Below are 26,248 nucleotides of genomic sequence, written 5' to 3'. Positions count from 1 at the left end.
GCACAGCATAGACTGGTGTGTAAAACTGCAGCATATCAATCATTAGATTGGTCTCAACAGCAACAACTCAGTATCTATGTGGAGTGAACACCAACTGAAACCATAATGTGATATGGGTCAACATATGACCACCTGGTTCTTATGCAGTAGAACAAAGGTAACTAAAATTCGACTCAGACAGACACATGTTACTTTCCACCAACATTAGTGAAATTTGACAAAGGGAGGTGTTGGTGTATAAAGTTAAATTGTTACAAACATAGTTTAGGTAACTCTGTAATTCTCCAGCAGACAAAGTGGTGTGTGCTTATTGATCACTGGTTATAATTAAGTAGTCCTTTGTTTGCAAGGCTGTCTACTTGTGATTATATTCCAGAGAATAGGCAAGGTGGAAAACTTATATCCTCCTTGGTTTAGACAAGAGATAGGTATCCACAAGTGAATAATAAGTTTGTGGTAATCATGAGTCTGCTTCACAGTAATGAATTTATAATAGTCGCAAAAAGTTAGAACTGAGGGGATATGTCACTTGAAGAGTGGGGCGTAAGTGTGTTGAAATATTCGTAAGGGTACAAAGCAAGGATTTGTGATGAATAAATATTGAACTAAATTTATTTTGTAGGCCAGTCTAAAAGACAAACGCTGATATATCCCACTTGGGTGGGCAGGGAGTTTAGGGTGTAGAATATGGTGTGTAATACTAGGAATATCATTAAAGCTGCAATCACACTACTGTGTTACTTTTGAATAGCATCCGTATCGTGAGTTATTGTGGCGTAATGAGATAGCAGGTGGACAATGACCAATCATATGTATTGTGTGACCAATCATATTCGTTGCATATAAGGCAATAAAATTTCTTGAATATGTTTCAAGCATTTAGTATTATGTGTGATGGTGGATTGTATGTGTTCAACTAAGTTAAATGTTTAAATGTTTGTTTGAATTTCCATTTTCACTAGGAGGCACTTTATGATCGTGAGTGCCAAATAAGAACTGCAAGGCAACATCTCTAGCATTAAACCAGGCTTGCTTGGTGCGTACAAGGGGAACTATTTCTGGTAGCCGACATAGCTGCACCTTCAGTCAACCCACAATCTAGTTTATTTCTTGTACTGTGTGAAAGGTATTTGAGCTTCCAAGTCTCATCAGTGCCAGATCCAGTCCATGTAACTGCTGGGACAGTTATCGTAAAGTCATGACAAATCAACTACAGTGATTACTTCAGTAAAATGCTGGGTGAATATAATGTTGGAGGTGTGCTCAAATAGCACTCCCAACAATGATGGATTAATTTCCAGAAGTGGCTGAGTATAACACAAGGCAAGTTACAATGCAGTCATTACTAAATGAAGAGGTGATGTTCTGTGTCATTCACTTCCAGCTGATCCGTGAGTAGTGTGCATAGTGCACTGCAGCTACTGTGCTGGATACTGATTGGTTCTCTAAAATGCCAAGCGTCACTAGTTACGATGCCTAATATGTGCTACTGCCAGTACCTTCCGTAAACTTACAAAATATTGTTAGGAATTTTGCTGGATCAAACAAAGTAACACCAAAAATCAAATAGAGATACAAATTAATGAACTCAATATTATTATGTAAAATAAGAAACTCTAACTTCAGACATAAGAAAAATAAAACCTTATCATTGGACAATAAAAGAAATGACCAGAGCTAATAGGGTACTTTTGGTAATAGTCAGTGTATTGGAAAAATCAATTGGCAGTGTTGTATTTTCCAGCACAGACAGTGTTCTTCTTCTTCTTCTTCTTCTTCTTCTTCTTCTTCTTAAAAAAAGTCTTGCGTTGTTGTAATGACAGCAAAGAACAAGCAAATATATGCATTATGACATATCGTAGCCTCAAAGAAGTACATGAAATGTTCTGAATTCACAGTAGGGTGACAAAAGCAAAAGTTGTGGATGGAGAAGAATGCAGGTAATATCAGAAATTAATGTGACAAATAATGCGTAGGAAGTCAAATAAACTCATACAGTTTCCATATCATTCTTCAGGAGTCAGGCTTAAAAGCTTCCTTCAGATAAGAGTTTAGTTTCCAGCAGTAGAACTATACTCTTAGGGAGCAAGATTCCTTTTGCATAAAATTTCATCATAGCAAACCCTCCACATTCTGGACTGTTGACCAGGCTGATCGAAACTCAGAGCATATCTGTGAGATTGATCGTACAAAAGCATGCATGTTTACAAAAGGGATTAGATGAGGTATATGATGTGCTGTATAGGCAAGATTATTTATAAACTCGAGGCAAACTTTCTCGTGAAGAAACATATCTGCAGTGGAAATGGATAAAAAAAAAAAAGAAATGGGTGCTAATATATATGTGATGTGTGCCCTGGAAACATACATAAAACTAGAAAAGGAAACAACAGTAACTGCAGAACTTCTTTATTCCAGTGGCAAACAGTCTACAAAAGATGGTGAATTGTCACAAATATGTACTTGGAGGCAGGTCATGTAGCATCACGGTGGGTTGCACTTATTCAGCAGCAATTAGACAGTATATGTTTGTGTCAGAGAGAGAGATCTTTTTTTCTGCAGATTCCTGCAAAAACAATGTAGCAGCCTTCTCTATGGTAGTGACTTAAGAGCTGCTCTTTTGTTGCACGAATTTTCAGAGTTTTGTAAACTTTTAACATAACTTTGTCATACTGAAAATGCTTAAAACTAGGTAACAACAGTGTCTCAACATAGTGGAATAATGCAAATGTATGACAGAACCATTGATAGCAGATGTAAGTAAATCGCCTTATAGGAAATCAAATGCGGTTTTGTACATCCTGGCATTGTACAGTGAAATCACAGTGAATGATCCCGTTTGGAGCTCAAGCTGTTCACATAGTATCACAACATTTGGACTACAGTTTAATGTTTGCTGTTACTCATAGTTTGAAATGGCATAATTCTCCAGTTCTTTATTTTAAGTAGTTGGTGTACCTATACCATAAGATTGGGCATAAAGTTTATCCTGTGATGTTGGTCTCTGGACTTGCGAACTGTAGTACTAAATAGTGACAAATCCTTTCACAACCATATCAGCGCTCATGTCCTCAACTGGCATCATATTAAGATAGTGAGGAAACTGGTCAGTGATAGATAAAACATATGTTATTTTGGGTTGTTAACAGGACTGTTTTGAATGTATCAAGTGCTACAATTTCAGAAGGTCCTGATGCCTCAAATAAGGTTGTAGAGGTATCTTTGGTCTTCATTCTTGCACTCTCTTAGCCCAAGGGAGACAGTTTTTAATGTAATCCTGTACATCTTCTGTTGGATGTGACGACCAGCAACAGCCTGTAATGTCCATTTTCCCCATTAGGACATGCCTCTGTGCTAATGTGGCATTTCTCCAATACGCGCTTGCAGATAGTCTTTGGAACTATTATCTGTTCTGCAAGAGGCATTTTCTTATATAAAACATCATCTTTTGTAACAAAATCCATTCAGATAGCCAATTTCTCACACTCAACATCAAAGTCTTGTGCCTATAATGCCTCAATAAACACATCATCTACATGCAACATCTTAATTTTCCTACTGAAGGCCTCTGTGTTCAATACAATTTTCCCAGCTTGTATTTGAATATCTAGTCATATTCACTGAGTTTTGAGGCCCACGTAACAAGTCTGCTGGGTATTTTAAACTTACTAGCTATTGTAGAATAGCATTCTCAGTAATTACCATGAACTGTTGCCCATATAGGTAATACCAAAAGTAATGAATGCCAAAAACAAGTGCCAGAAGTTCCTTTTCTCTGATGCTGAAGTTCTGCTCATCTTGATTCAGCTACTATGGTGCATAAGTAATTGATTTTCTTCACCAACTTGTATTTGACTCTGAACATAGCCTACTACAAAGTGGATACACAAAGATAGGTGACTTCTAAAATTTTCCGTACTTTTAACGTGGCACTCTTGCAGTCTGCTGCCGAGGCAAAAGAATTTCCCGTCTTTGGTTATTTTGCAAGAGGTTTCATGGTGGGGCTGTATATTTCTCTTAGAAATGTTCATAGTAATTTGCTTACCCAACTAGTGATTGCAATTCTTTAACATTTCTTAGTGTTGGAAAATATTCCGCTGCATCTGTTAACTGGTGGTCTGGTCTTGATACCATCTGTTGCAAGTGTACGGACTAGATAGTGCACTTTTGATTGCATGAAACTGCCCTTTCCTAATTTCAAATTTAGATTAGCATCAGTAATATGAATTAGTATGTTTCTAAGCCAGACTACGTGCTCTCTCATCGTTCTTGGAAAGACAGTTCTCTCGTCCATCTACACTACACACATGGTCAGTCGGCTTTAAAACTCATAAAAGTAAAACAACCAAAACATTGTAGATTTTTGTATTGCCCAGAGTGCACACCTGAGGTTGTCTTTTCCAGTTCTTTCGTAGTTATCAGTATTTGACGGTAACTGGTTATCATATCAAAGTTGGTGAAAAATTTCAAACAGTAGAAACTCCAGGTAGGAATGTCAGCTAATTAGGAAAAGATAGATAGCTACTTAGGGCTAGCACGACCCATAGGAATCTCTTGGTATGTTGAGGTTGCTGGAAGTCATTTCTTTTCTTCAAACAAGGTTGTAGATTTGGCTGGAATGGGCTACAATACATTGTGATCTGCCTTACACAAGTGTTCAGCTTTCTTTCTAATTTCTGCTTGTATATGTGCCATAACTAAGGTAGAATTAATGTAAACTGTTCTTTCAAGCTGTTTGTTTCCTGCTATATCAGCATTTATGTCCTGTAGTCTGGCAAATATTGTACTGCAGGGAATTTCAGTGTCTCTGCTTCCAAAATTATCTATGCTCAATGACAAAAAAATACTCTTTTCCAACACACTTTGTCGAAATAAATCATTCTTCAAATGCATCTGCTTATCATCTGGAACTTAATTGCTTTTTAGTGGGTTGATTAGGAAAATATCTGGTCTTGAAAAATATTTCTTTACCTCTTACTAAAGAATTTTTCTTGTACGGTCTGATATTTTCTTGGCTTTGTTTAAGATCAAGTCTGTGGGAAGTAGTTTTGTGGGTGGTTGGAATGCAGTCATTCATTTAGGACTGTCTCGTGTCCTTATAGTGGGGACATTACCAAAATGGTGGACATTTCCTCCAGTTTGGACTTTCTGTATTCAGAAATCAACTTTGTGTAAGATGGCATCGAAATCATGGTCATACTTCCACAGCATTTCAAATGTTAACTGATACTTCCTACTGTTTAATTCCATTTCCACATTTTGCAAGTGTGTTGGGTAAATTACCTTTTTTTCCCCAATCCACACTGTCTACAACATGGTGGTTTTACTTCTCTACCATCGGCAGGTTTAACAAACAACACACTTATTTCTGCACCTCTATCATTGATAAAGGTACACTATCTACCATTGAGTTTACCTTGAAAGGTTAAGTTTGCAACATGGGTGAATCCTACCTCTTTCACTCAAGTTGCTCTGTAGGATGCGAGTGCATGGCATTGGCAGAACTGCTCTGTTCAGGTTACCCTTATTTGCATTCATCTACGCATTCCCTCGAGTGCCTCGGTAACCTATTTGATTAGCCGAGTGACTGTAAATTCAGACATTTCAGTCTTTTCAGTCTCTTGTGTCCAGTCTTAGGCACATGTCAGTTCCAAACACTCATATGTTTTGTAGCTTAGGTGTTTGCAAATAGTGCAGCACACTTTGATAATGATCAAACAATTGTTACACTTTGACAATGAATGCACATAGAGTGGGATTTAACGTGTGGGGGGTTGGATGAATTGCTAGACCTCCTCGCATAGAAACAGTAGTCATATGGCCTTCTGTAGCACCGTCGACAGAGCTTGCTTGACCTCAGCAACTATGTGTGGGTAAATCCATTGCAATAATATGTCCACACAGCAAGCTTCTGCTCTGCAAGAGTAGTGTGAGAGAAACTAACTCCAATAATCAGTGAGCCATCTTAGAGGGAAAGAGAAGTTAAAAGGTAAGGAGGATTAGGCTAGTTGTGTGCTCTGGCAGTGATGTGGAACAGAAGAAAGCTCCATTTTATAGCCTTAGTTCTGAGAGCCCTATGTGATTTGATTGGCAGAGTGACTTTGCTGACAATGATAAGGCCTATGCTGCCATGAAGCAGTAGATTGTTACTGCATCAGTGGTAAGGTGACAAGCTGAAAAGGCACTCTTTTTTGTAAAATTAATATAATAAAAATGCCTCACATTTTGGCTTGGGGTACATTGAACAGGATGTTGTTAATGCCTTTGTTTTCTAGCCACAAGTGAGAATAATATAACAATCTAAATAGTGATGGTTATACTGATACTGATTGCCATTCAGGTAAAAAGGTCAAACAATTCTTTACCACTATGCAAAAGTTGTTACAACTACTTTTTTTGCTGATTTTCCAGAAAGTAGTTTCCAGGAAGCTAATTTAATGATACTTTAAATTTTTTGACATGCTTTTGTAACGTGGCAGTCAATTTAACAGGAATTAACAGCATTTGTAAAATATGTGATAATTTAAGACACACTATGATAGTCTGTCTGTAATTTTGATAATTGTGCTACAGATTAACTTCCAGAACACTTTGAAGTCCTATAGAACCAAATATGTATCTGTTAGGTGCACCCAGCATCTCAACTTTCATAGGTTAAGTTCAAGCAGTTAAATATAATTAGATAGTACTACTTTGTAGATAATTATTTATGACATTCAAAAGTAATTATCTGGAAAAAAAATGAAGTGTAATTAAACATTAGTAGAGTCCCCATTATCAGTTGCCATAGCTTGAGCTCATGCCTGTCTGACGAAAAAACAAGCTAAAGCAATGCCTGGAGAAATAACCATCCAGTTGCAAATAATTGTTGAATACATGGACCTAGGTTTTGACACATCTCATGATGTCTTCATCAGAATGAAATTTTAAAATTCCTGTAAAATAACACAAAGAAAAATAAGTTTGACAAAAACATTAACCAAGATGAAAAAAGTCTTAACATAGAATGGTTCCTTAAGTAAAACTACATTGCAAGAAGGCCTTCTCGCAATGTAATTTTATGGAAGTAAACCATTCTGTGTTTTCTTTGTATTATTTTATAGGAATTTTAAAATTTCATTCTGATGAAGACACCCTTGGAGATATCAAAATGTATATCAATGTACTAAAAAATTATTTGCAACTGGTTGGCTGTATTATATATCCACTGAAATATATATAAGGTTGCTGAAAGAAAGCCATGTTCAAAAATGCTAAAGCAATATCTCAGATTTTTGTGCTGGCTATTTCTTCAGTGAGAGTAAAAGACGAAGGTTAAAGTAGGGTAAAGATGTGGAGAACAAAAGAAATTCTGCCTCAAGAAATTCTTAGAGTACAACTTAGGGGCCATTACTTCCAGTTTCTCATTTACCTTGGACTTAGTCATCTGCAATTCTGGGTGACTTTTCATTGATAGTTTCCCAGTTTATTCAGCTTATATCTGATTGTAGTCTCAACATACAAGTGGTTTATCCTGGAAGCTGCAGTTCATGTACTTAGGTTTTGTTAACATGTAATCAGTAGTTTGTTGATTGCCCTCCTAGGTGGTTGCTCACATTCTTTACTTGTCAGAAATCTATCATAATGTGGTTAATGCAGCAGATGCTTTTATTGCCCTATATGCTTCATGTGTAATATGCTGGCTAAGTGTTACACTACAAATTCAAAGACCTGGAGTTGAAACCTGAGTTGACCCTAAGTTTTTTTTCTATCATTTACTGCATTTGTCATCTCTGGCAATGACTTGGGTATATAATGCCAAGTTGGGCCATTTATCAGAATCAACATTAAACTGTGACTCCCATTATAACTGACTAGGTAAGTTCAAATAAGACCATACCTAATAAAGTGCTGTGGTGCTCAAACCAACCTTCGGATGATGAGCTTGACCTTTTTGTATATACGTCTTATATATGTGACATCATACTGGAACTTAGTTAAGGGAGAATGAATATAGCCTTGACATAATAATATTCATATGGATTTCTCTTGGTTTTTTTGGATTAGAGCTACTTGTGCGCAGATGCATGTGCATGTACCAGTTTGTTTATGGTGCTTAGAGATACAAGAGGACTTGTCTTGCACGTGCATGAATTTTTATTTCATTTTTATTTTATTTTAAAATCAGTGTACTCCCTCCCACAGCAACATGCGTTATTATTCTTTACTGAGCATTACACTGCACATATAATGTCTAACAAAATGACCAAGAAAATATTGTTGAAACTTACAGCTTTTGCACAGTTGTTCTACAGACAGTTTGCAGCACAGGAGTAGATATATAGTGCACTCATTGTCAATACCAATTTGTTCATTTATTACACACATTCTCTTAAATTAGTTATTTGCACAATTTCTAAACTCAATGAAGTGAAGTGACCAGGTGAAAATGTAAACAGGAGAAATTTTTTTAAAGATGTTTGTCATGTGATCTTACAAATGGGATCCTTTTCATATTGTTTTGAATATTGTTCTGTTTAAAAGTTAATACTAACTGTACAGGTTTAATTCAGTTTCACTTAAGTTGACAAGCATCTTAGATGCTTTTTAGAAATATATTATCACATCAATTTCTGATAGGGATTTCCCATAGGTATACTTTGTTGTTCATGCACACCTACGTTTGAATGTTTCGTATATCTTTGTTAAATGATGATTTCTTTTCCACACTCCTCTTTAATTGTATTGCTTAAGACTTGATTCCATTATTACCCTGTTGTAATTCATCTTTCTAGAACTGCCTGAATGTATTTAATCCTCATTATAGTTTAAGAATGTATTCAGAGTGCCATATTACATGTAAAATGTATTATTGATACATGCCATTTTTATCATCACCATTGTCATCTTTTTCAATCTAAATGGGGTTTTATTTGTGTCAAATGAGATACAATAAATAGGAAGAAACTTGTGGTAAGACTGACAGATCTTGAGGGGGAAATAACATTGGTTGCGAATGTTTCTGGCCGCAGGTTGTTCATTTGGAAGTGTCAAGAAAAATAGAACCTGCGGAGTCATGTACTTGTATGAAAAACCAAAGCTTCTTTCAAAATAAATGTCAAAAGAAACTTAACTTGGGCACAAGAAAATAAATGTTTGCTGAAACCTCAGTATTGTATGAACTTTTTCCTTTATATCTGATAAAATCAACACCTTTCCTCATAATACACCCATTTCATATTAAAAAAAGTTGTTCAAATGGGAAGAAAAAAAGTAATAATAATATTCAGATCAGACCCACACATAGATTGGCCAGTGGTTAAATCCCAAGAAGTGCAATTCTCACTGCTGCCAATAAACCACTTAAAATAGAGCAGAGCACTCCCAGCTATCAGAACAATAGGCTCCTTTACTGGGGAGGAAATAACTGGTTGGGTCAAGCTGGAAAGGGGACCAGATCACTCAAGACACCAGAGTATGAGGGAACCATGTGTTCCATTGATGAATGGAAGTGAAGATGAAGAAAGATGTATCACAGAGAACAAGAGGTCAAGGAAGTGCATTAATATGCACTCTGCCACATTCAGTTAGAGATTGTAGTATCAGAATAAGAGGTAAAGATGCAGTATTCTGTCCTTTTTTCATTTTCTCTTTGTCCAATTCGATACAAAAATTAAAATATTGGGGGACAGGGTGGGGATAAATAAAAGGGATTGCAATTATGAGGGGGAACAAGAATAAAAAAAATAAATATCAGAATTCTACCAAACAGCATATAGGAAACAGAGTGGGGTAGGCTAACAGAGGTTAAGTCCAGGATAACAGCAGAATGAAAGAAAATGTCTAACAGCAAACTACTGTCTCAAGAGATCAGGGAACTATGACAGACCACCCAGCCAGTCCATTTTGTATAGTGAGGCAACCAGGTCTCATGAGTTAGGCTGCCAAGTATGCACTGTAATAGGGTATTGGATAACCCTAAGATGGACAGTTGTTCTGTTTCCATTCATTCATTTTGCCAGTTAGGTGGTAGCCATCCCTATATTGAAAGTTGTGGAGTGAACATGTCAGTTGGTAAACAACAGGATTCAGAGGTAGCCACACCTTAAATGTTGTTCATTTTAGTCCAATAAATGAAGGAGAATTGGGGAAAAAAATTGTGTAGTCACAAATTTTTGCGCAATGCTACGAGAGGGTGTCCTGAACAATGTACTAAAAATCCTGGTCAGTGGAATGTGGGCATTTGGATGGGGGGGTTTAAAGGTCACTTTTTTATGTTTTTCTTGAAAACCTTGGCTCCCAATGAAAATGTTTCCTATCACAAAATTAAAATACATTAAATTTCCTACAAAAAAGGTCCTATTCATTTTTTTTCTATAGAACTAGTAGTTTCCATGTTGCAGGGGATGGAAAAATCAAAGATTATTAGAAATATTCTTTTAACAATATTAAATCAATGTTTATCTTTAAATTAGGTGGGTTAAATACAAATATTAAATGTATGTACCACATCTAAGTGCAGTAGAGCCATGTTAAAGAATAAAACATTTTCTGGGTGTAATATGGTCAAAAGGAGGGGGAGGGGGGGGGAGTATAGAAGTAAGAGGGAAGGTAAATTGCCGGATTGTTCATGCATAGGTCTGCAAAGTGATGTTCGAGCAGCTGGCAGCTGATTTCCCGCTCACTCTATCCCGTTACGTCACAAAAACCAACTACACAGCATGTCACAAAACTATGCTGACCCTCCATAGCACACATTTGAATTACTGTCGACACCATGCACAAAAATGCTGGGGGACGTTGATTTTCCTCAAAATGCACTAATACTACATGGAATGCAGATATGATTTACTAACAACACTGACACAAGAAACATATGTTGACAGAGTTTATGTGAATCTCTGCACACTGTTCTACACTGCTAGATGGGGAACTGATTCTTAATCCTCCTGTGTGGCAGCTGTAGTGTTCTTCTGAGAAAGTTTAGATGCCCCATTATTAGTGTTCCTAGATTTTCAGTTTACAGGCTATCTGTACCACCTCAGCATTACATGTCCACCTCTCTTGTGTCAGTAGACAAAATAACTTCACTGAGATTGTGTTTATATAGTGGAGTTATTTTTATTTTATTAAATGAGAACTTTTGCAGATCTTAAGTGAACTTTTATGTAAAATACATTCCAGTAAACAATGGCTGAGAAGTGTTCAATTTGTAGGAGTGATGATGTCAATGATGTATGTAGTGTCGATAGAAAAGGGATTGGTTTGGTACACTTCACTGCTGTGTATCACTGACAGCATATTATAAAGCAGTATAATTGTGATGTATTCACTTGCTGGTGTATTAATGAATGACCAGAAAGTTAATGCACTTTTCATGTCATTAACTGTGTTACTATTATGCTGGATAAATCTTTTTCATTCAGAAATTTCTGTCACTTGAAGAGTTGGCTGCACTGTGTGGAGCCATGTACCACAAATTCACAGTATATCTTCCACGAGGGATATTTCTTGTTTGTTTGTTGGTTGGTTTATTTAATGTGAACCAAAATTTGAATGTGGGTCTCAGTGAGTTACCTTCACTGACTGTACCAAGAAATGCAGCAAAGTTCCTGGGAGTAGAGGAATGCCTGTTCTCTCATCCCGTTGCAAAACATTCGATGCGCCCGACACTGACCTCACTGCTGGTAATTGTACAACATTAAAGATAGGGCAACTTGCAGATTTATCAAATTTGGCTACCAGCTAACTTCATGGATGAGCAAAACCTCACTGGCAAAATGGATGAATGGATGCACAATGGTGTGCATTGGTGATATCCAATACTCAGTTGCTGCACAGTGCAGTACGCCTGAGTGCCTGCTTCACTGTAAGGGCCATTTAGATCCGGGCAAGAACCAGTGTACCTAGTGTGACAAGGCTGTTGTCTCCTAGTTCTGTGAACTCCTGAGGTGGTAACTGCCCTCCAACATATCCTCGTAGCCTGCTCCTCTCACGGACTTAACCTCAATTAGCCTGAATTGCATTCCATTTTTTGTGAGGTGTTTGTCTTATTTTATTATTTACTTTTTTATTCTTTCACCCTCGTAGTTGCAAATAATTTTTATTTTTTTCTCTTTATTTTCATTCTGTGATTGCATTCTTATTTCCAGTTTTCTGAGAAAAATCACCTTTACCTCTCATTCTGGCCCTATTATACTCTATAGATTGAAATTGGCACTGTGTTTTGTTAATGATTTTTCTTTGACCTCCTGCTCAGACAGATGCCTTCAACTTCTCCCTCCACAACTAGATTTAATACTTTCTGTAACATTTTATAAACTGCGGAAAAGACAGCTTCACAACCTTAGCTCAACAATTAGTGACGTGCCTTACTCTTCAAACAAGCCCCAGCCAGTTCTGTTTTCCTTCATGAAAAAGGAACTATTGTGTGCACGTGCGCTCTGCAGTAGTTTATTTAATTTTTTTGTTTTTCTGTAATAGTGTAAGCATGCTATTTTATTTATTAGCTCTTTATTTGTGTTTGGAAATTTTTGCCAGCCTTAATTGAGTGTGTTTTTATATTGCTAACATGCAGTTTTTCATTTGATAGCCTCCTAACACAGAAGACAAATGCTTGCCACCTCCACCTCTACCAAGCCCTGCTAGTACAATAGAATCATTAACAAGGGAATTTGAGCATTCTTTGGATATTCGCTCTGCAACAAAGGGGCAATATGTTGTTAAACCACAGGTGGGTAAATAACACTGTTAAGACACAGATACTAAAGTTGTGGTTACTCAGTGACCATTTACTTGGTGATTCGAAGATCGTGCTGCACTAATTTCAATATAGAATGAGTCCTAGAAATCACAGATAGTAAAGGTTTATAGTAGCTGATGTGTCAGATTTTGATTTTATATAATTACAATGATAATGCTTAATGAATGTCATATTTAAAATGTTTTTCTTTGTGCCTTCACCGCAAGTTTTTTATACTTTATCTAACATTTTGTAAACTGCAGAAAAGGGAGCTTATGTCCTTAGCTCCACACACCCAGTTATTTTATTTCATCAATCATAAACAATGTTTTTGTTAAGACTGCAGTTGTGCAGATACTGATTGAAATAATTAAGTTTTTGTGCTACACATTTTATATTTCAGCAAATATAATCAGTTTTTGACAATATAATATAGTTGACAGATAAAAAATCTACTCAGCCTGTCTTTTTTTATCCATCCTGTCTGGTAAGTTTCCCCTTCTGGGTGACTTTTCCGAACTCTACCTTGTACCGCTTTTTCTAGACCTCTCCAGTCCTTTTTCTTCACCACCCTTTCTTCTCCTTCAACCCTTCTTCCAGAAGTAGTAGCCACTTGCTCCAAGAACTTGCGTAAGTGAAACCTTTATTTTATATATGTGTTCTCCTGCTGCCAATTGGTGAGTAGATTTTTTTTATCTATGTAATTACATTTTATATTTCATTTCACTAACAACCAGCTGTGCCACAGATAATTAATTCTTCCCACATTCACTGAAAACCCAAAGTTGAGAAATTTCTGTGACTGGATTGCCCCCCCCCCCCCCCCCCAATGCTTGTGAGCCACACCGTAGTTATCATGCATTAACAGCTGACACTTTTTAAACAAGAACTTCAGTGCTTTGGAAGGTGGCAGACTGTATAGTTCTGTTCTAGTGATAGAGGATAAGGCAAAGATTACGTTAGTGAAAACAAGGTCTGTTGCCATTTTCACTAGCTTACTGGTTTCATGTCCAGTAAAGGTTTACATTAAAGTTTGGATGATAATTAAGTAAAGGGTTACATTACAGTTTAAGGTAAACAGTAGTGTATAAAGGCCAGAGTAATGAAATGGAATTTGCTTAGGACACATGCTGCAAAAGCCAACTGCAGAAGCTAAAAGTGAATGCAACTGTTCCATGAGGTAATTTCGGGCAAAGCAAGCAACATTTCCACAGTGTCGTAGTGTATGTCTCCACCCAACATCGGCTGCTGCTGGCCACATTAAATTGTGCGAATGCTTAAAATTTTTCCTCTTAAAAATGTAATTATATGTTACAAGTTGATATGTTTAGAAAGTAATGCTGGCCAAATTTAGTTGCAGTTCTGTTGTTATTTATTGTTTTCTGCAAAATAATTATAATGGCTAGGTATCTGACGAAGAAGTTTGAAATTAGCTTATTTTGGACTAAAAGCAGCTCCATGGAAACTATTTTATCCTCAGATTACCTTAGCACTAATTGTTAAGATGTCTGTAAATTCTGTGGAGCTGTTATAGATCAGTGCAGTATCCATCTTGAAGGAGTGCAAAGTCATCTGAAAGACTTCGTACATGGAAAAGGCTGACATATGATGCCAGCTTTCTTTCATCAGGACTATCAAAAACTTGGGTATTCTGTATTGAACCAGGGACATAGAAACAACAGAGAGGCTACATCCCGACGTAGCCCTCAGTGGTTCACAACCTCACAACAGGCCACAGCAGTCCACCCACCCACCCAACTGCTGCCCCACACCGAACCCAGGGTTATTGTGCAGTTCAGCCCCCAATGGAACCCCCCCCCCCCTCCCCTCCCCCAGGAACATCTCATACCAGATGAGTGTAACCCCAATGTTTGCGTGGTAGAGTAATTATGTTGTACGCGTATGTGGAGACAGTGTTTGTGAAGCAATCGCCTGCATAGTGAGGCAGAATAAGGGCAACCAGCTCGCATTCACTGTTGCAGATGGAAAACCGCCTTAAAAACCATCCAGGCTGGCCGGCACACTGGACCTTGACACTAATCTGCCAGGCGGATTCGTGCCGGGGACTGGCATGCCTTGCCGCTTGGGAAGCAGTGCATTAGACCATGTGGCTAGCTGAGCAGGCTTTCGAAAATTTAGTAACATTACACTGTAAGATAAAAGTAACTGATGTAACTCCTTCAAAGACAGAGGAAAAACTGACATCTTATTGTATAGAGAATCTGAGATAGAAATTAATAAAATAAATGTCAACAAATCATTCTGGCCCCTAAACACAGTGCAGAGGGCTTGCACAGAATGGGATGTGAGTGAATGAAGAAAACATTAAAAATAAAATAGAAAAGGAAATAATTTTATTATGCCAAATATAAAAAAGCATTAAAATTCATAACACAAATGTTTAAAATTAATGAGTTAGTAAATGTAAATATATTATATAAACTATATAGAAGAATAAATTAGAAAAATTTGCAATAGATGTAGTAGTTAGTAAAATGGAAAGGGCATATGATTTGAGAGATAACACAGACAAGAAATGCACATTTAGTAAAACAAAACTAAAACACAGTACCACAGTGGTAAGACCAGATATTTAGATGTGACTGCTTAATGATGAATTGTAAGCTAGACAGAATAGATATACTTGAAAGATGAATTATTAGAATAATAATGGTTACAGTACCAACTTCAGATGGCTGGAAGACGAGAAGTAATGAGGAGATCTGCAAAACATGGAGAAAATATCAAAAGTAATAGCAAAGCAAAAAAATTTAATCTTCTTTGGACGCCTGTACTGAATGAATGAGAACAGGCTAACAAAACAAATATTCCTGTATTTCTGGTAAAACGGATCAACAATAGCATGGATTACAGAAATAAGAAAAGAACTAGAAGTAATAAAAATTGTTTTAAAAACAAGATGCTAAATTTAGACATCTTTGAAAGCACAAGAAATAAGCAATCGAAGACAGCATGGAAAAACAAAGGAAGAAGAAGAATGAAATTTGTTACTTGATCAGAGATGGTAAACAAACAGGGGAAAAAAAGGCAGGATGCAAAAGAATATGATTTGTTTAGCCATTGTATTATCTCATTCCTACTGGCAAAAGGTTATTTTTATTTTAAGTAATTGCGTTTTTATGTTTACAAGACGATTTTATGATGTCACATTGTATTCAGTTTTTATTTATTTATTTACGTATTTCTGATATACCGACAAATACTGTTTCATTTTCTATTTTAATTATTCCTTGAGGAATACATTTCATCTAGCTCCTTATTTGTTATACAATGCTTTACATTAACAGATTTTTGAATATCCTAACCCATGGTAAAACATGCACAAGTGTATGTAAGATGTTATTGATGGAATTTTATATTTGTCGAGATACAGTGGACAGGAAAAAAGTACCTTAATCACAGAGTGTTTGCAGAAATATGGATTACTAAAAGAACAGTAGAATTAAAGCAGTGAAATGATTTACAGTGTAAAAACATTGCTATTCAGGAGCTCATTATAAGTCAAAAGGAAGATGAAGCAGAAATCTGTGAAAAGTTGAAAGGAGATGAAGTGAATATCCATAAGTAAGTGTCTGTAGTACTTCAGTTAAAGTTATGGTTAAATTTGAATCAAATCAGTGTTGTGTGATGTAAAAATGCATTTCATGGTGACAAAGGAAATGGCTTCCACATGTAATGTCAACAATATTAGGTAAAGGAGGAGGAGGAGGTTAGTGTTTAACGCCCCGTCGACAACGAGGTCATTAGAGACGGAGCGCAAGCTCGGGTTAGGGAAGGATGGGGAAGGAAATCAGCCGTGCCCTTTCAAAGGGACCATCCCGGCATTTGCCTGAAACGATTTAGGGAAATCACAGAAAACCTAAATCAGGATGGCTGGAGACGGGATTGAACCGTCGTCCTCCCGAATGCGAGTCCAGTGTGCTAACCACTGCGTATTAGGTAAAGGATAGATGGCTACTCACTGTAAAGGTGATACTTTGAGTTACACGCACGCACGCACACACACACACACACACACACACACACACACACAAGCAAGCATACATCACGCACAAATGACCACTATCTATGGCTGGAATGCAACTGTTTCACATACAGCAGAAGCAGCAACTCATAGTGGGGTGAGAAAGCGGGACGGATGACAGTACAAGGCAGCACCTCAGCAGTGTGCCTGGCAGCACCTCAATAGTGTGCCTGGCAGGTTTATACTGCCACCTAGTCCATGCGCACTTCACCAAGTAGTGCTGACTGCTCTCCCCTCACCCATACCCTGCTATCCACCCTCTTCCTTGCCCCCCTCCATACTTCTGCTTGTGCTTGACAATGCATTCTAGGAGGAGCAGCCAGAGGTAGTGATCATTTGTACATGCGATTTTGTGTGTGTGTGTGTGTGTGTGTGTGTGTGTGTGTGTGTGTGTTGTTTTTTTTCCTGAAGAAAGCTTTGACCGAATGCTCAATGTGTAAATCTTTTTATTGTGACTGTTTGCAGCTCAGTATGTCATCTTTATAGTGATTAGCAATCTATCCTTTTTCTAATTTTGTTAATTTGTGGAAAAGACTGACATATGTTGAACTCATGTTGGTGATCCACATTAATACTTAATTATTAATATTTGTGAATTTCTGTGACTGTGGTAGCAAGAGAGCATTTCAGTATTACCAGTCATCGGAAAGTGGCATCGTCTAATCCAGGCTGTTCCACCTCTGCCCCAGTGGGCCCGGACGCCTGTGACAACCTTTCTACTTGCATTTTCGCTGGTGCAGCTTGGGTAGACATTCACCAAGTAGTCATTTTGCACATCTTGTTTTGCATATATGCGACACACATGTTCGCAGGCACTCAGCTAAGGCATACTATCATGTAGACTGCAACCAGGCTCCCTTACTGCCTGTGCATGACCTGTTTGCCCACCTAAGTCCACTTGTATCCACGGGCACCCTGATACCTGCACGCAGACACTTGAGTTCAGACAGCTTATCTTAGTGTCTGTGGTGTGATGTTTGTACATTTTGCAACATTTTACTCGCGAGTAATTCAGGAGGATAGGGCTAAGATGGACCTTTATTTAGGGCATAAATGAAAGGGAATCATGATGGTGAAACATTGATGTTTTAAACATAGCTGCACAACAGCAACGGTTTCACGTACATTTTATATTAACGTGACAAACCCTAATTCTAGGGCTATATTTTATTTTTGACACATGGTTCTATGCCGACAATTGTAAAAACGGCAATGGTACATTAGAGCTTACTAATGTAAAATTGTTACCTTCTGAAGAAGACAAATTTATATTTGTCGAAACCTAAGTAAAGAATTTCTTTATCCATTGCAACTGGTCGGCTGCTTATAGCTTTATTAGGTAAAATATTAATTGAGTGTTTCATACAGGATAGTGGAAAATAGACACTCTGATCAAGAGCACAGGTCTATGCTGCACTTGATAAATGGAAGTGTGGCACACTGTCTTACGATTCATCCCAGTATCCCACCAGAAATTAATAAGTTCAGAATTCCGCAATCAGCTGCCCTCCCATTCGACTTGATGGCATCCCAGCACCATATCAGAAAACAGTGATGAACTTGCGTGTAACTTTGGATGAGCATTTAAACTGGGCAGAGAATGTGTCAAAGACTTCTGCTTGCCTGTATACTCTCAAAAAGTTACAGAACACATTTTCACAGGATGTGAAATGGAAACTAGTGCAGTCACTCATTCTACAGAACCTTCACTAATGTTCTGTAATTCAACATGGTACGAGCAGCAAAAATGCAAGACGATTAGAGCCAACTATGAATGCTTGTGTGCATTGCATCTGCAACATTAAATAAATTCAGGATGGAATGCTATGATATAATGGAAATAGTGTGAGTTACATGTGCATGAATATTTATTTGTGTATTTTTGACAAAGGCGTTGCTGGCTGAAATCTAACTTTATGACAGTCTCTCTGTTGTGCCTTTTGTGACTCGGCATCTCCGATTTATGGTGAGTAGCAACTATTCTTTTCATTATATTGTTACACCTGCAACATTCCTAAATATGACTATGTCAGTGCTCTATATGCCCAATTAGCGTGGTTGCAGCCAGACAAGTTGCGTGACTACCACACGCTAGACTACTTTATCGGCTCTTCAGTCTGCAAGTACCCGTGTACTTCGCTTCAGAGTTTTAGCATCTTTCATAGCATCATAATATAAGCACGAGGTCTGATCCCTCTTACTAGCTGTGTCCATTTGTGAAGCAAAAACATCTGCAAACTACTTTGCTGTCACTGCTGTCCGCCTCTGGAACAAACAGCCCTGTACTTTTGGCACAGTTCAGTGCCTGCAACTTTTAAGAAGTTGCAGCACTTCCTTCTGCAATCCTCATAGAGCTTCCTCAAATGTAATATATACGGCCACCTTCCCCTCTGACAGGTAGCAAAGCTGATGATACGACCTTCTCATAGTTATGCTTCTTTCCCATTTCCTTTCTCTGAGTTGCACCACCTTCTCCTCCCATACATTCTTTAACTGTGTGTTGTTACATTCATTTTTCCTTCCCTTGTCCATCGCTTTCTCCAAGCCCTATGCTGCTAGCACTCATATTTAAAAACCTACCTTACTTAATTTTTTTATCTATACTTTCGTAACTTTTATTTTCTAAATTTAGTATCACATGCTTATTGCATTATATACAATGTAAAATATCTAGAATGTGTTGTTAGATGTAAGAGATGGCCTGATGGCCCAAATCTTGCTAGGTTAAAAAGATCACTAAAGAAATAAAATTGTTGATGTAGACAAAATATAAAAGTGATGAAAGATGTTTGACACACACTCAGTGTAAAAGATAACTGTTTACAACATACCATAGTGGTGTAGGTGATACTGATACAAATAAAATATTGACTATATATGCCTTCTGCTCGAATGTGTTAACTGGTATGTTTTACCATTGTATGATAAATCGTATTAACTGCACAGCACTTAACATTGATTTCACTTATATTCTGTATTTACATCAAAACTAAATGAGTATTCAGATAATTTGAGGAGCTTTGGCATTGGTCAAATCATAAGAACTTGTTACAAGGGAAGGCACCACTGAAGGTAATTGTAAAATCATCATACTATTTGGCTTTCAAATTGTACCGTTGTAAATTATCAATCATTTAAATAGGAAGGATGTATATGACCAAATAGATTACTGGCATCTCTAGTGGAGTTATCCAGACTAGTAAGCTGCCCTGGCTTTGCACAGGCAGCACTAAGTACCTGTGGCTTAGCTGGTGTAGTGCCAATAAAATATATATACAAACATTTCTCATTAATCAGCCAGTCTACCAGTGAAAACCTTATCAAAATCCCTACAGTAGTTCCTGAGACTAGTCTCCACGTACAGACACAAAAACGGTGGGGGAGCTTGAACTTATATTATGTGTAGATAATAATTGACAAGTACAGCCACACTTGTGTGGATTAATTGACAAAGAACATCTCTTTCTCATTATTGCCTTGAAATAATTGTCCCATAAGTGTACTAACATCTCCTCCTTCTCTAAAAGTAGTTATGTCCATACATTGCCTCAAAAAGACTGTTTTGTCCCTGAGTGCAAAAGCACTTAACTGCTCACACACAGTGTCAGTGACTTGTAAATACAGTACAGCAATGAGAATCATATCTGTGGTAGCAACATATTTGCAGTTCTGAAGTTACAAATCTTCATAATAATTAATACTCAAACCTAATATTAATGGCTGGCCTGAATGTGTGTATATAGAAATCACCCACGAGAAGAAGAAACACCAGGAGAGCAAGAAATTTCTGCCAAAAAGTGAGCAGTATGTACCAGGTATCTACTAAAGCGAGTATATTAATTTTCGTATAGTTGATTTATACATAGAATTGATCTCAACATAAACAATTGACTATACACAGATGTGAATCACCTGGAAAGCCTTTTGAAATAACTTTCTGCCAGAAGAAATTAATTATATTCCTCTGCTACATTATCCAAGCACTTCGTGATGATTTATAGGATTATGTATGTCTATGGCTAAATTGTTTAATATATACCTGTTCATAATGGAAGGAGGACAGATCAGAATAGGAAAGCTTAAAGCGATGAAAAGTGCCAGCATATTGCATGATGTTCAAAAGGGGACAGAAGGGCTGAACTTTGATGTGTTGTCTCTGAGGACCATATACTAAGGAGGAAACGTCCCCAGAATGCCAGTAACTGCACACATAATCACCAAAAGATAATGTCCTATGGCACCAAAAGTTGTACAAAACAAGGCCCTTACAGTGACAAAACTGTTGTGGTGTTGAAGTGTTGGATGGAAGCATTTTTTAGGTTGATTGTTTGATAATCTGACATTTTCCTAGCAAGAGTTACTGGTATTCTCAAAGAAATTTCCTCCATTGCTCATGGTGAAAAAAAGAATAATTCTTTTAGAATGGGTGCCACTCATGCTGGTGACATTTAGCTTATCAATCCAACTGCTGTGGTTCTTCAGTTTCTCACAGCAGATTTGGTGATAAAATAATTCACAAGTGTACTACCAACTGTTCAGTGCACCTGATGATGGTGACAGGATTGATCATTGTGAACGTTGGACACACCCATGGACTATTTTGTTATCAAACTGCTGTTGGCAAAAGAATCTGAAATACATGGCTCCAGTGTATATTTAAGGTCACCATTATGAAAGTATCAGTAATTACTTATCTCTGTACTAACCACAAGCACTGTAAGTATTAAATGAAAAGATGAGTTGTATCATGGTTTCTGTGTAATTTTCAATTCAGTGATATTATTCATCTGTAATAGACTAAGTCTTTTGTGTATGACATCTATTGTGGAGCTCAGTGTAGGCCCTGTAATCTGCCATTCTATGAGTAAAGAGTCAGGACGATTTCAAACATAAACATCAGTCTAGTTAGTATGACAGTGACAGGTTTTGTGAAAGGCTATAAGGTTGGGTGTGGAATGACATTAAATGATGATAATATCACATATGCTGTATCCTTACTGAAAGGGAAACCTAGGACACCATGGTAAAGGTCCACATAAAGACAGAATACAGGTCCAAGAAGGGTAACTGTGAAGAAATGAGATCTGTTTAATTGCCCAGGAAGGCCTTTGCTGCCTGACACATATTTGAAAGCTCAAGTAGTGACAGAGGGTGTTCATGGAGAAATGGCATTGTTTATGCTTATCATTAGAATCCCTTCTAGAGGAGTATCTTGTATTTGTATTGAGGCAGTTAAATTATAAAAACAAAGAGAGAAACTGAAACCTCTACTGCAACAGCGTGATCCAAGAAGAAAGAATCGAAATGTGGCATAAGTGTAGATATGTTAAATAACACATGCCAGTCAATATTCTGCACAGACAAAGAAGAGGTAACTGAAGTCAGTGACAACTGAAGGAAACTGTGAAAGGCAGTGCATCTCCTTTTTTTGTGTCAGCACATTATTGTGGCTTTTAAGGCAGAATTGCTGATATGTTCTAGAATTCAGCAAACAATCGCTGTTGACCACAGTGGTTTCAGAACAGATTCAGTTGCAGAAAAGAACCTTCAATAGTTCAGATATATTATTTCTCCAAGGATGTGATTACCCTAATAAATAATTTTCCCCCATACTTTATTTTGATTATTTGTTTTGTACTTTTGTTTAGTACTGATCTGTGAAAGGGTGGGGTGGTGGTTTTTTTTTTTTTTGCTGTACTAATATGTAGCGTATTAATAATTGTTTTCCATAATTTTTAAACACAAATATTTGGGTTGAGTGAGTTATCTAATTAAGTCAGATAATAGGCTGTAATTGTAAATAATAAAGAAATCACTAATGCCAACTACAGTATGTGCAGTAGAAGTCCCAGTCTTGTTTGCAGTTTGAATCTATCATGAGTTTTATCTGCTGAAGTTATTACAGACATCTGTGTGCTGATCAAAAGCTGTACACAAGCCAGTTCCTTTCCAGTTTATTATTATTATTATTATTATTATTATTATTATTATTATTATTTCAGTAATGGTTAGCTGTGGGAGAAGGAAAGAATTAGGCATAATCCTGCAAAAATTAATAGGCAAGAATGTACATTTCCATTCAGTTCCTTTAAGATCCTTGTTGCTGTAACACAATTTTCTCATAACTCACTTAGTCTTTTAAGTATTTTATAGAATCTTTCCCTATGTACAGGAATGGCCAAAAAAACAAAGAAGACAACATGTCTTAATTGTTTTGTCATTGTTCTGTAATTACTACACCAGTTTTCATAGTCTGCTTGTGAAACAATTAATTATTTACCTTTATTTGACCAGGAAATGTGATATGAAAATGGGACAGTTACATTACTGGGAAGGAGCTGTGTGATGCAGATATACCCATCCGTTAGAGAAAACACTTTTAGATGATGATGATGATGATGATGATGATGGGTGACATGTTTAAGTATGCATAGAAACTAGAACAATAATTGATCTCAGTTTTTTTTTATTTAATTCAATTATCAATTGCAGTCATCATCAGTTTGATCTTAAAAAATAGATGTACATATTTATGGGTAAGAGAATTATAATAAATTACAGCAGTATAAGTATATACGGAGTAGTGCTGATTTACATAACCTAAGAGCTGTCTGATAAATAACATACCTGTCTCCTCATAGCTATGGATGGGAATGTCACATGAGTGTTCATCAGAGCTATATAAAATTTTTATATCTTGTGACAGTCAGTTACAGCTAAAACTTTTATTTGCTCCTACTAAGTATAAAGTGCAGGTATGTTATTTGTCAGCCACTACTTTTACTGTTGTAAATCCCATAAAACCACTCATAAACATGCACTTCCTTTCTTTTTTAGATCAATCTGCTGATGATCATAATGATTGAAACCACTAATGGAATTAATTTAAGAAATTTGTACTCAAAGATGTTCTATACTTCTCATGAATACTTTAAAACACTGGATTGCTGGTCACATCACCCCTCATTGTTATTTAAAAGTGTTTCTTACAAACATTTCGATAAGCTTGAATAATGAAATGAATCTACAGAGAACACAATTTCTTGTTCCTGTCATACGTGTTTTCTTAATGATATCTCCCATCCTCCTTTCATATGTAAACCTCAAATTTTTGTATCTTCCTTCTCTTTCCATCCTCTTGCAGACCTCAGCCTTCCCCATCTTTTTCTTCAGTGAAGGTTTTGTAACACATTGGTGACTTTATGTACACCATTATTAATGCCAAGGGAACATGACATATGTAATACTATTCCAAATAAGCACCTCCCTATCCTTATTATACTTGTATATATTCCATTTTTCCTTAAAATCTCATCAGATTTTCTTGTTTGGATAATATTCACAAAATAAATGAGTAATGTGAATCATCTAAATAAATTCCAAGATCAGTTCAAATCCAAAGTGCCGAGTTCATTTCAAACTCATATTTTGAAAGATGGCTTCAGAAGATACATTCGTCTAGAGATTCACAAAGATAATGTCTTGTGCTATACTTGCTTGTAGTGTGTTTGTGATACAAATAGATGAGTTACATCAACTAGTTGGGTTTCTCTGTCCAGCTCTGCCAAGTTTAGCAGGTGAAACCCACAGACTTAAGGCAAATGCTGGAGTAGTTCCACTACAAAGGTTGAAGCTAATTTTCTGCCTAATCCAAATTGGTGTTTGTCTCCAGTTACATTACTGTAAACGGGACGTCTCCATCTATAGGCATCTGTTTTTCCCTTCTTTGTTCCATTCGCGAATGGGGCACGAGAAGTGTGACTGTAGGTAAATGTCATTATTACCTCACGTTTCTCAGATTTTCTTGTTGTGGTGATTTGACAACATATGTTACCTGACTCTTCCCAGAATGTACACTCTCAGACTTCCAATAGAAAACCTCTGAAATGCAGACTATTCCATCTCGTAGGATTTTCCATGGGGATTTTGTTTAGTATTCTCAGGCTGACTAAATGATCCTGTGACTATACATGCCTGTCTTCAGTGGATCTCATCTGTCCCTTCTATTGATCCAAACTGGTAAGAGCCCCAGACTGATGAGCAAAACTCAAGAATCAGTCCAACAATTGTTTTGTAAGTAACTTCTTTCACGAATGGATTATGTTTCTTAAGTTTCATTGTGTGAATCTCAGCTGGGAACCTGCCTTTCATACAATTTTTTAGGTAGTCATTCCTCTTTGTCACTCAGGATTATTACTCCTAGGTATTTTACAGTGGTTACTGTTCCCAGGGATTTGTCACCAATAGCATAATTGGGCAGAAGCGAATTTTTTACACCTATTTATATGCATATTGTTACGTTACATTTATTTATCCTCGGTGTCACTGCCAGCCCAAAACTTAACACCACCAGATTCCTTCTTCCTCAAATCTTTAGATAGCTTTATCAGTGTTCTCTCTCTCTCTCTCTCTCTCTCTTTATTTATTTATTTTTTTAAAGCTTTACATTTCTCTTTTTCTGTTGTAATTTTTTATTTCTTTATTTTCTTGCTTTGTATATGATCACCTGAGACAGAGCTACGGGGTCCTGAAAAAGGGGGTGTTTGTGTTATGCTTTTAAATCACTCAGTACAGAAGAAGATTGTAAATTACTTTCAAGATTTTTGTACATAATGAAATTAGTTTGGCATTGATAGTGAAACATACAGAATAGTAAGCACCTTCCATGCAAGAGCACCTTCCATGCGATTGGTAAGGAAATGTTACTGAAATGCAGTTTTACTGCAGTGCATTCGCTGAGTTCATACTAAAGTTCCTTTTGAATGAGTCTTTATTATTTACCACGATTTCATGATGAAATATGTATTGTGAGGGCATAGATATTCTGAGTTGCTTAAACAATACTCCACACAAAGTTCTCGAACTGACATTGCAGGCAATTCTTATTATTTTTTTCTGGGATAAGTACATCTTTCGTGCAAGCACATAGTTGAACAAAATATGATAGCATGCCATTTTAAACATGTAAATTTATTTTAATGTCAGAGATTCTTTTGAAATCTTCATTTAAAAGAGACGTTGTTTTTTTTATCTCTTATAATAGGATGAGGAACGAGCAAAGGCAGAGGGCCCATCACAGGAAGAAAAAGAGCGATTGGAGAAGCTGAAGGCAGAATTAACTGGCGCACGTACACTATCATGTCCAAGTCCAGCTGGATCTCTCGGATCTCGTCAAGCCAGCCATGTTGCAACTCCACGAGGATCTCGTGAACGGCGTAGATCTGCGGGTGATGAACGTGGAGTAATGTCACAGCTGAATATGATTGTGCGCACTCGCACCGATTCTGGAAAGCAGCTTTCAGATCTGGTAAGCACCATCAGTTTGCAAGAGCAGTTCAAATAGGAGTTCACACTATAGTGATGGGTATAAATTGGAAATTGTTTTCCTATCCCTTAGGCACAGATTACATGCGATTATATTTACAATAATTGTTATTTTATACTTGTTGTATCTTGTTGAAAACTGTGGCTGTTACTCTGAG

The 26,248-nt window shown here is 37.0% G+C and overlaps 1 protein-coding gene across 1 annotated transcript in view; it reads left to right on the top strand.

The window, feature by feature from the left end:
- The window catches only part of LOC126187888 (WD repeat-containing protein 44), a 144,925-nt gene that overhangs the window by 94,236 nt on the left and 24,441 nt on the right, over nt 1-26,248 (top strand). Inside the window, exons 5-6 of the mRNA XM_049929242.1 lie at nt 12,572-12,712; nt 25,810-26,073. Coding sequence (XP_049785199.1) covers nt 12,572-12,712; nt 25,810-26,073 — 405 coding nt within the window. The remainder of the gene's footprint in view (nt 1-12,571; nt 12,713-25,809; nt 26,074-26,248) is intronic.

Source organism: Schistocerca cancellata, chromosome 1, assembly GCF_023864275.1.
Source record: "Schistocerca cancellata isolate TAMUIC-IGC-003103 chromosome 1, iqSchCanc2.1, whole genome shotgun sequence".
NCBI classification, from domain to species: domain Eukaryota; kingdom Metazoa; phylum Arthropoda; class Insecta; order Orthoptera; family Acrididae; genus Schistocerca; species Schistocerca cancellata.
This window is presented reverse-complemented; position numbering and strand designations above follow the sequence as displayed.